Source organism: Salmo salar, chromosome ssa01, assembly GCF_905237065.1.
Source record: "Salmo salar chromosome ssa01, Ssal_v3.1, whole genome shotgun sequence".
NCBI lineage: Eukaryota > Metazoa > Chordata > Actinopteri > Salmoniformes > Salmonidae > Salmo > Salmo salar.
The window spans coordinates 64,747,327-64,759,721 of record NC_059442.1 but is presented as its reverse complement, the minus strand read 5'-3'; the positions used below and the strand labels follow the sequence as shown (position 1 = coordinate 64,759,721).

Genomic DNA, 12,395 nt, shown 5'->3' with positions numbered 1-12,395 from the left:
CCAATTTAATCAATTTTAGAATAAGGCTGTAATGTAACAAAATGTGGATGAATTCAAGGAGTCTGAATACTTTCCGAATGCACTGTATCTCGGATTATCTCTGTATAGTGTCAATACAATACTGAGATATTCACTGTATCTTGATGCCAGAGCAATGAAACACAGTGCAATACAGTAAAATATACTATTGAACTGTAAGAAAAAAAATCTACAGTATTTTACTGTAATTACAAGTGATTACAGCAAGCAGGCTGGAGTAGGAATTTGCTTATTGATGAATAATAGGTGTTTTATATCACTTGCACTTCTAGAGGCCTAAACAAACGCTTCCAAACTGGCTGTGATTACAAATAGACATGGTTAAATATTCATCCATTAAAATATTTTAAGAACTGCTATCACTCTGATGTTCCCTATATACATTTGATTGTTGTGGAACTACTACCACAACCACATATCATTCAAATTGCACCCACTATATTTACAGATATTCAGACATCCTTTTGTTCAAGATAAAACTCTCAGTTGACAGTAGTGAAAGTCAGAAGATACTAACATGGCTGGAGAAGGCATACATTTCAGTGATCTGGAGTATTCTGTTGTTGTACCGAGCAATCCTACCTTAAGCTCTCACGGTGTGGGATGCTTCGGAATCTTGAATCTCTACCGTGAAGTCACTTTATAATTCATGATCCAGTTGACATGTTATCCATAGGAGAGCAAATAGCTCTGACTTCAAAAAACACTGTGTGAATAAAGAGCTATAAATTGATGTGGTAGACAAAAGAAAGACAATAATACAGGTTGAGGTTGTATGGTTGAGAGCTCTGAGCTTGTGTTTGTACCAACAGACAAAGCTTGAACCAGAAAGGTAGAGGTTGTGTAAAGAATGATAGTTTATGCATTTTATTCAGTCTATATTCTTATAAAAGGACGTCCATCCAGTAAAAGATAGATAATTAGTCAGATTTTAACATATAGCTGGATGATAAATTGATGATATGAAAGCCTCTACTTTCAAAATGCATAACTTTTGATGATAATATCATTATGAACCAACAAACATCTGTTTGAAAGTAAACACCGGCTCCGCTCGCAGTGAATCTGTCACAATTCTTAGACTCATTATGTTAGACTGCAAATGCTAATTTGAATCGCATATTAATTTGCCAAATTGTACATAAAGTTTCTAAGAATGTGGGAGTCTCTATTCCATTGCTAATAAGAACTTAAAAAGTATAACAATTCACATCTGTACAATAAAGGTTACCGTTAGGGAGCTGGCTTGTTATTTTTCATCAGCGTCATTAGTGTTGTAGTAGTGGAAATAGATTGAGAAACTCTTAAAATCCCCAAATGGTAATGTATTAGTACTTTTCCATTTATAGGGTAAAGATAGAAAACCACCCTATATTATTGATATTCTGATCAGTAACTTGGATAACAATGGAGTAATCTATCTATTTAATTGCAGCGGGTAAATATGTTGACAGTTTTATTGATGAGGTAACTTAATTCCTGAAGCTGATAAGGCTGGATCAGGGAGTCGCTGAGTCTGGGAATGAATCTTAATTTGTAGTCTGTCTAGCCTTTAAATGTCTCTTTCAGGGGCTCCTCATCCTTCACTAATAGGGTGCCCCCCTCCACCCTCTATCCCACATTCCTCCATCCCTCTTAATACAGCGCCTTCATTCTACTGTAGTAATCTTCTCAAACTAAGCTCTTTTAAATCACTATAACACCCCCTTCATGCCTCAATAATGATCAGATTCATAACAATGTATTCACACAGGGTTGAGATTCCCACAGGATCTTTATAAGTACCCAGCCCCAACCCCCTGTTTAACACAGAAAAATCTACAAAATTAAGAATCACTGTATATTGATGCCTGGCACATTAAATATTTACAACATTAACCTGTTATGGTATAGGGGGCAGTATTTTCATGGCCGGATAAAAAAAAACATACCCGATTTAATCTGGTTACTACTCCTGCCCAGAAACTAGAATATGCATATAATTAGTAGATTTGGATAGAAAACACTAAAGTTTCTAAAACTGTTTGAATGGTGTCTGTGTGTATAACAGAACTCATATGGCAGGCCAAAACCTGAGAAGATTCCATACAGGAAGTGCCCTGTCTGACAATTTGTTGTCCTTCTGTTGCATCTCTATTGAAAATACAGCATCTGTGCTGTAACGTGACATTTTCTAAGGCTTCCATTGGCTCTCAGAAGTCGCCAGAAAGTGGAATGACGTCTCTCCTCTCTCTGGGCGAAGAACAGCAGGAGATTTTATTAGTGGTCAGCCTGGGAACAGTGACACTGGAGATGCGCGTCCACGAGACTTCTCCATTTTTTTCTTTCAGCCTTTGAATGAATACAACGTCGCCCGGTTGGAATGTTATCGCTATTTTACGAGAAAAATAGCATAAAAATTGACTTTATACAGCGTTTGACATGCTTCGAAGTACGGTAATGGAATATTTTGACATTTGTCACGAAATGCGCTCGTGCGTCACCCTTCGGATAGTGACCTGAACGCATGAACAAAACGGAGCTATTTGAATATAACTATGGATTATTTGGAACCAAAACAGCATTTGTTGTTGAAGTAGAAGTCCTGGGAGTGCATTCTGACAAAGAACAGCAAAGGTAATCCAATTTTTGTAATAGTAATTCTGAGTTTAGGTTGTCCCAAACTTGGTGGGTGTCAAATTAGCTAGCCTGTGATGGCCGAGCTATCTACTCAGAATATTGCAAAATGTGCTTTCGCCGAAAGGCTATTTTAAAATCTGACACCGCGATTGCATAAAGGAGTTCTGTATCTATAATTCTTAAAATAATTGTTATGTTTTTGTGAACGTTTATCGTGAGTAATTTTGTAAATTCACCGGAAGTTTGCGGTGGGTATGCTAGTTCTGAACATCACATGCTAATGTAAAAAGCTGTTTTTTGATATATGAACTTGATTGAACAAAACATGCATGTATTGTATAACATAATGTCCTAGGAATGTCATCTGATGCAGATCAAAGGTTAGTGCTGCATTTAGCTGTGGTTTTGGTTTTTGTGACATATGCTTGCTTTGAAAATGGATGTGTGATTATTTTTGGCAGGGTACTCTCCTGACATAATCTAATGTTTTGCTTTCGCTGTAAAGCCTTTTTGAAATCGGACAATGTGCTTAGATTAACGAGAGTCTTGTCTTTAAAATGGTGTAAAATAGTCATATGTTGAAGAAATTGAAGTTATAGCATTTGAGGTATTTGTATTTCACGCCACGCTCTACCATTGGATATTGGTGAGGCGTTCCGCTAGCGGAACGTCTGTCCTTATTAAGAGAGCTTCACCTTGCACTTTCAACACTTGCCTAACACTTTTCCAGCTGGCACTTGAGGATAGAAATGATTTGAGTCTTCCACTGGACCTTCTCCATGTAAATAGTTAAGTTAATGACCATCCAGAAGACAGGAAGTAATTGGGTCTACTTTGCAAACTGCTCTGGTTCATTTTATTAGGTATGACATTGTCCAGCAGATTGGGACTTTTGGAAGCTATAAAGGTCATGTAATTGGTAGACCATTCATCTCTACAATGGCTTCCAAAAGAATTCACCCCCTTGGCATTTTCCTATTTTGTTGCTTTTCAACCTGGAATTAAAATTGATTTTTAGGGGGTTTGTATCATTTGATTTACATAACATGCCTACCACTTTGAAGAAGCAAAATATATATTTCTTGAAACAAAGAAATAAGACTTAAACTGAAAACCTGAGTGTGCATAACTTTCCCCCCAAAAGTCAATACTTTGTAGAGCCACCTTTTGCAGAAATTACAGCTGCAAGTCTAACCTGTTGGGGTGTAGGGGCAGTATTTTCACGGCCGGACGAAAAACAGACCCAATTTAAACAGGTTACTACTCTGGCCCAGAAACTAGAATATGCATATTATTAGTGGATTTGGATAGAAAACACTGAGGTTTCTAAAACTGTTTGAATGGTGTCTGTGAGTATAACAGAACTCATATGGCAGGCAAAAACCTGAGAAAAGTCCAACCAGGAAGTGGAATGTCTGAGAATTGTAGTTCTTCTTTTGATTCTCTATCGAAACTACAGTGTCTGTGGGGTGACATTGCACTTCCTAAGGCTTCCATTGGTTGTCAACAACCTTCAGATAGTGGTTTGAGCATTCTCCTGTCACTGGGCAGATAATAGGAGCTCAGTTACTGAGTGGACTGCCTGGCAACAAAGGGATTGGATATGCGCAGTCACGCGAGCGCGCCGTTCCTGCTTTTTCTTCTTGAATGAAAATGCTATTGTCTGGTTGGAATATTATCACAATTTTACGTAAAAAAATACATAAAGATTGATTTTAAACAGCATTTGACATGCTTCTAAGTACGGTAATGGAACATTTTGACTTTGTCTCTGGTACCGCGCTCGCGCGGTATGCCTTTGGATAGTGACCTGAATGCGCGAACAAATCGGAGGTATTTGGACATAAATATGGAGTATTTCGAACAAAAACATTTCTTGTGGAAGTAGCAGTCCTGGGAGTGCATTCTGACGAAGACCAGCAAAGGTAAGAGAATATATTTCTAATAACAATTCTGAGTTTAGGATGCCCCAAACTTGGCGGGTGTCTGTATAGCTCGCTGTGATGGCTGAGCTATGTACTCAGAATATTGAAAAATGTGCTTTCTCCGTAAAGCTATTTTAAAATCTGACACAGCGGTTGCATCCAGGAGTAGTCCATCTATAATTCTTTAAATAATTGTTATATATTTTGTCAACGTTTATGATGAGTATTTTTGTAAATTGATGTGCACATTCACCGGCTGTTTTGGTGGAAGTACATTTTCTGAACATCACGCGCCAATGTAAAATGCTGTTTTTGGATATAAATATGAACTTTATCGAACAAAACATACATGTATTGTGTAACATAATGTCCTAGGAGTGTCATCTGATGAAGATCGTCAAAGGTTAGTGCTTCATTTAGCTGTGTTTTGGGTTTTATTGACACATGTCCTTGCTTGGAAAATGGCTGTGTGATTATTTTTGTCTATGTACTCTCCTAACATAATTTAATGTTTTGCTTTCGCTGTAAAGCCTTTTTGAAATCGGACAATGTGGTTACATCAAGGAGAAGTGTATGTTTGAGAAAGTTGAATTATGACATTGTTGTTTTTGAATTTGCCGCCCTGATATTTCACTGGCTGTGTCCTGCAGGTGGGATGCTAGCGTCCCACGTAGCCCATAGAAGTTAATGGTGCTCCGTGGGATGTTCAAAGTTTCAGATATTTTTTTACAAACCAACCCTGATCTGTACTTCTCCACAACGTTGTCCCTGACCTGTTTGGAAAGCTCCTTCATCTTCATGGTGCCGCTTGCTTGGTAGTGCCCCTTGCTTAGTGGTGTTGCGGACTCTGGGGCCTTTCAGAACATGTGTATATATACACTTAGATTATGTGACTCTTGAATTACACATAGCTGGACTTTATTTAACTAATTATTTTACTTCTGAAGGTTAAAACCTCTCTGGGACATGTGGGACGCTAGCGTCCCACCCGCGGGACACACTATTCAACAGCCAGTGAAATAGCAGGGCGGCAAATTCAATACAACAAAAATCTCATAATTCAAATTTCTCAAACATACAACTATTATATCCCATTTTAAAGATACACTTCTCGTTAATCCAACCACATTGTCCGATTTCAAAAAGGCTTTACGGCGAAAGCATAACATTAGATTATGTTATGACAGCGCCTAGACAAGAAAAACCACACAGCCATTTTCCTAGCAAGGACAGACGTCATAAAAAACAGAAGACCAGCTAAAATTAATCACTAACCTTTGATCTTCAGATGACACTCCCAGGACTCAATGTTACACAATACATGTATGTTTTGTTCGATAAAGTTTATATTTATATCCATAAAACCCATTTTACATTGGCGCGTGATGTTCAGGAAAAAGTATTCCCACCAAAACTTCCTGGTGAATGAGCACATCAATTTACAAAAATACTCATCATAAACGTTGATAAAATTTACAATAGTTATTGAAAGAATTATAGATACACTTCTCCTTATTAATGCAACCGCTGTGTCAGATTTCAAACAAGCTATACAGTTACCCGCCAAGTTCTGGAGTCAACAAAACTCAGAATTAGTATTATAAATCTTCACTTACCTTTGCTGGTCTTCGTTGGAATGCACTCCCAGGACTCCCACAAGAAATGTTTGTTTTGTTCAATAAACTCCCTATTTATGTCCAAATACCTCCGTTTTGTTCGTGCGTTCAGATCACTAATCCAAAGGCATAATGCGCAAGTGCAAAACCCGAGACGAAATATCAAATAGTTCCATTACCGTTCGTAGAAACATGTCAAACGATGTTTACAATCAATCCTTAGGGTCTTTTTAACATAAATATTCGATAATATTCCAACCGGACAATAGCGTATTCATTACAGAGGAAAAAGAAGGAACGGTGCGCATGCAAACAACTTGTTGGTCCCAGGCTTGAGACAGCTCTTATTCTCTCCCCAGAAACAGTAGAAGCATGAAACAAGGTTCTAAAGACTGTTGACATCTAGTGGAAGCCTTAGGAAGTGCAAAATGACCCCAAAGACACTGTAGTTTGGAAAGGCAATGAATTGAAAAACTACAAACCACTTCCTGGTTGGATTTTTTCTCAGGTTTTTGCCTGCCATATGAGTTCTGTTATACTCACATACATCATTCAAACAGTTTTAGAAACTTCAGGGTGTTCTCTATCCAAATCTACTAATAATATGCATATCCTACCTTCTGGGCCTGAGTAGCAGGCATTTTACTTTGGGCACGTTATTTATCTTTGGGCACTTCATCTGAATTTCCGAATACTGCCCCCTGTCACCAAGAAGTTAACCTCTCTGGGCTAGGCGGGACGAAATCGTCCCACCTACGCAACAGCCAGTGTAATCCCGTGGCGCGATTTTCAAATACCTTAGAAATGCTATTACTTCAATTTCTCAAACATATGACTATTTTACACCATTTTAAAGACAAGACTCTCGTTAATCTAACCACACTGTCCGATTTCAAAAAGGCTTTACAACGAAAGCAAAACATTAGATTATGTCAGCAGAGTACCCAGCCAGAAATAATCAGACACCCATTTTTCAAGCTAGCATATAATGTCACAAAAACCCAGAAGACAGCTAAATGCAGCACTAACCTTTGATGATCTTCATCAGATGACACACCTAGGACATTATGTTATACAATACATGCATGTTTTGTTCAATCAAGTTCATATTTATATCAAAAACCAGCTTTTTACATTAGCATGTGACGTTCAGAACTAGCATACCCCCCGCAAACCTCCGGGGAATTTACTAAATTACTCACGATAAACGTTCACAAAAAGCATAATTATTTTAAGAATTATAGATACAGAACTCCTTTGTGCAATCGAGGTGTCCGATTTTAAAATAGCTTTTCGGTGAAAGCACATTTTGCAATATTCTCAGTAGATAGCCCAGCCATCACGGCTAGCTATTTAGACACCCACCAAGTTTAGCCCTGACCAAAGTCAGATTTACTATTACAAAAGTTTGATTACCTTTGATGTTCTTCGTCAGAATGCACTCCCAGGACTGCTACTTCAATAACAAATGTTGGTTTGGTCCAAAATAATCCATCGTTATATCCAAATAGCGGCGTTTTGTTCGTGCGTTCAAGACACTATCCGAAGTGTAAATAAGGGTCACGAGCATGGCGCAATTCGTGACAAAAAAATTCTAAATATTCCATTACCATACTTCGAAGCATGTCAACCGCTGTTTAAAATCCATTTTTATGCAATTTTTCTCGTAAAAAAAGCGATAATATTCCAACCGGGAATCTACGTTTAGGTAAACAGAGGAAAGAAAACAAAGCATTCGGTCGACGCGGGCACGCGCCTGAGTCTCACAGTACTGTAACCAGCCACTACCCAAACACGCTACTTTTCTTCAGCCAGACCCTGCAAAGCCACGATTCAGCTTTTTGCCGCCTTCTGAGAGCCTATGGGAGCCGTAGGAAGTGTCACGTTATAGCAGAGATCCTCAGTCTTAAATAAACAGAGGCAAGAAGAACGACACCTTGTCAGACAGGCCACTTCCTGCATGAAATCTTCTCAGGTTTTTGCCTGCCATATGAGTTCTGTTATACTCAGACACCATTCAAACAGTTTTAGAAACTTTAGGGTGTTTTCTATCCAAAGCCAATAATTATATGCATATTCTAGTTACTGGGCAGGAGTAGTAACCAGATTAAATCGGGTACGTTTTTTATCCTGCCGTGTCAATACTGCCCCCCAGCCCTAACAGGTTAATGGTTGCACCAGATCTTATTTAGGGGCTTCATTGCAAATGGAGTGAATACATATGCACTCACCACTTTCCATTTTTTAGAAACATGTTTTTGTTTTTTATTCCACTTCACCAATTTCGACTATTTTGTGTATATCCATTACATGGAGTCCAAATAAAAATCTATTTAAATTACAGGTTGTAATGCAACAAAACAGGAAAAACGCCACTGGGGATGAACACATTTGCAAGGCACTGTATTTCCCAATCTGTGGGTTTCTATATAACTGCTGTGTTAAAATACTCAGATTATTCCTCACCACACTTTGGCTAACCACAATATATACATGTTATAATGAAGAGACACAACTAAAAGGCCAAATAATAAACAAAATAAATGGGTACAATTGGAAAGACCAATTCTCCCAGGAGATAGGTGTTGTCTCCAAGGAGTAGAAGACCTTCACACCGGTTTCTTATGCAGTAAACTATTGAGACAGTTGCGTACTTTTATTAAATTGTATTTTTTCCACATTGTCTTCAAGTATTTAGACCTGAGAGAATGGGAAAAAAATCTCTGTAAACATTGACGTATGCAATATTAATGAAGTGATACAAAGACTGATTTAGGTTCCAACAATCGCTGAGTAGGAAAGAAGTTTCTCCTTTCAAATTAAGACAGAAAATAGAGCTGTCCATAGAGAGCCATTTATTAACATGTAGAATAATTTCCGTTACACCTCGCAATTTATTTGTCTAAATATCTATTAAGCATGAGCTTGTTTAACTTCCATATAACAATGGTGCTCTTTACAATCTCCTCAAAAAAGATGTCCATGATATTTACGAGGAGAGCCTTGCTGTACCTGGGATGCTTGCCATGGAAGAAACCCGCTGAGCACAAAAAAACCCACAACCTGTCGCATTGTATAATGATCGGAGACAGGCGCAGGAAAAGATAATAGGGGGTTTTATTACTCCACCCAAAAATACAACATGTCATGAAAAAGGCACGGGGACGAAGCCTTAAACAAACACGTATATAAAATACACAGGGATGTAACCCAAACAAAAGAGCGAGGTTTAACCTTTAATAATTACAGGGGACGTGACCCGTAATGACACTACACGGGACCCGAAATAACAAGTGCACAGTACACATACCACGAAAGCCAAAACAACAAAGCACAGGTACTCACAGGACCAACGGCCATGGTAACAATGATTGACAAGGACAATGGGGAACATAGGGCACATATATATACACATACTAATCAGGGGGAATGGGAACCAGGTGTGCGTAATGAGACAAGACAGTCCGGGGTTGGTGGTGATGATCCAGTTCAGTGACACCTAGAAGTCCGGTGACCTAGACCTCCGGAGCTGGTGAACGGACTGAGCAGCAGTACCAGGGGAATCATGTCACAACCTTTACACAGAAGATGCAACATTCTCATGCAGAATGAAGCCTTGACAAGGCCTCAGAAGTTGGTTTGGGATTAGTTTATGTGTGTGGGGGTTTGACAAGTGTCCATATTAAGCTGAGTATCCATATTAAGGCTGCTGTGTTGCTGCTGTTGTAAAATTGATGATACACACCTCCCAAGGCCATCCTGCTCAAACCACTTCCAATGATAAAATAGCAACAGGTGCAAGTTTGAAAATGAGGTAGTCAAAAGTGAATTTTTTCCCTTATTTTCAATTTTAGGCTTATTTGCCAGAATTGTGAAATACTGCATAATATGCAACTCATTACTTCAAGTCCAACCAAAGTGTCAGATGATATGATGCATGGAAGTGTTACATTATCAAAAGGTTGTATATTACTCTTATTGTCTAAAGATGCGTGCTGAGATGGGAACTGTGTTCTGTTTTGTAGGTGATTCTAATGCTGACTAAGTACTTTGACTTCAGCCTTGGCAGTGTCACAGAGAGCTCTCTATGGAGGTAAGGAGGGGTTAAATTCATCTCAGTTGATTTCTCTTGGGCTTTGGTGTTCATGTTTAGGGCCACAAGTCTTTCTTGAGCATGTGACCATGGGCCTGAGTGATTACCTATCACATTGTTAGAAAAACTAATGGCCCTTCTCATGTTGTATGTTGGTTATATAGGTAACTGCCAAAATAAAGACAGACACGGTCGCTCTGTTTCTAGCTCCTAGCCAACTTTATTTGTTGTTATTTCTTACATTATTTGCTCAGAATGTCTCTTGTATTATTACCTACAGCTGAAAATAACTTTTGGATATTAAATCGGCGGTCACCCACCAGTATTTTGAACAGAAATTAGACTTGAAATGGATGCTGTTTGTTTGAACTGCAGCTCCATTCATCCCGGGGTCTGCACCAAAACGCTGACGAGTAAGAGGAAGAAGTGGGGCCCTAGTCAGATTCAGGCGGCATGCATTACCATCCACCGGTTCCAAGTATATTACTCGCTAACGTTCAGTCCCTGGACATTAAAGTAGACGAGCTCAGGGCGAGGATCTCCTTTCAGAGAGACATCAGTGACTGTAACATACTCTGTTTTACGGAATCATGGCTCTCTCTGGATATATTGTCCCCATCCATTCAGTCAGTTTGGTTCTCCGTCCATCATGCAGACAGGAAGAAAGAACTTTCAGGGAAAAAGAAAGGCGGAGGAGTATGTTTTATGATTAACAACTTGTGTAAACATATAGGAACTAAAGTCCTTCTGGTCTCCCGATCTGGAATACCTCACCATCAAGTGACTGCATGAACTCCCGAGATAACTTTCTTCATCATCACTGCCGTGTATGTTCCCCCCCAAGCCGACACGGCAATGGCTTTCAGGGAACTACACTGGACTTTGTGCAAACTGGAAACCACATATTCTGAGGCTACATTTATTGTATCTAGGGACTTTAATAAAGGAAATCTTAGGAAAATTCTATCAACAAATCTTCTGTGATACTCGTGCATCGAACACTGAATCATTGCCACTCTCCCTTCTGGGGTGGCTACAAGGCCCTCCACTGCCCTCTCTCCGGCAAATCAGATCACACCTCTATTATGATCCTCCCCACCTATAGGCAGAAACCTAAGCAGGAATCACCCATGGTGAGGACTGTCAATTGTAAGTCTGACCAATCAGAATCTACGCTTCAAGATTGTTTTGATAATGCGGACTGGGAAATGTTTTGGTTCGCCTCTGAGAATAGTATCTATGTATACACTGACTCAGAGACTGGGTTCATCAGGAAATACATAGAGGATGTTGTTCCCACTGTGACAATTATAACTTATCCAAACCAAAAACTAAGGATAGATGGCAGCATTTGCGCGAAACTGAAAGCACAAACCACTGCATCTAACCACATCAAGGTGACTGGGAACATGGACGTACACAAGCAGACCAGCTATGACCTCCGTAAGGCAATCAAAGAGGCAAAACGACAGTACAAGGGCAAAGTGGAGTCACAATTCAATGGCTTAGACACAAGACGTATGTGGCAGGGACTCCAGACAATCATGGATTATAAAGGGAAAGCCAGTAAAGTCGCAGACATCAACACCTCACTGTCCGCTTCAAGGAAAACACCACCGGGCTGCCGCTGTGGGCCACCGCAGCTCACGAGGACTGTTCGCTCTCATTCTCCTTGTCCGACGAGAGTAAGAAATTTAAGCGTGTTAACCCTCGCAAGGCTGTACCCAAGAAACAAAGGTAACTGAACTAAATGAGTTTCACCCAATAGCACTAACTTAGTTAAGGATCATATCACTACCTTACCCAACACCCTAGACCCACTACAATTTTCCTACCGCCTCAACAGATCCACTGACAACACAATTGCCATTGCACGGCACAATGCCTTATCCCTCCTGGACAAGAGAAATACCAATGTAAGAATGCTGTTCATTGACTACAGCTCAGCTTTCAATGCTATAGTGCCCTCCAAGCTCCTCACCAAGCTCAGGGCCCTGGGTCTGAACTCCACCCTGTGAAACTGGTCCTACAGTTCCTGAGGTCGATCCCAGGTGGGGAAGGTAGGCAACAACACCTCCGCAAATCTGATCATCAACACTGGGC

General features: G+C 39.7%; 1 protein-coding gene across 1 annotated transcript in view; it reads left to right on the top strand.

Annotated features, from left to right (window-relative positions):
* The window catches only part of LOC106608714 (VPS10 domain-containing receptor SorCS1-like), a 109,264-nt gene that overhangs the window by 27,930 nt on the left and 68,939 nt on the right, over positions 1-12,395 (top strand). Inside the window, exon 2 of the mRNA XM_014206816.2 lies at positions 10,225-10,292. Within this exon, the coding sequence (XP_014062291.1) occupies positions 10,225-10,292 (68 nt within the window). The remainder of the gene's footprint in view (positions 1-10,224; positions 10,293-12,395) is intronic.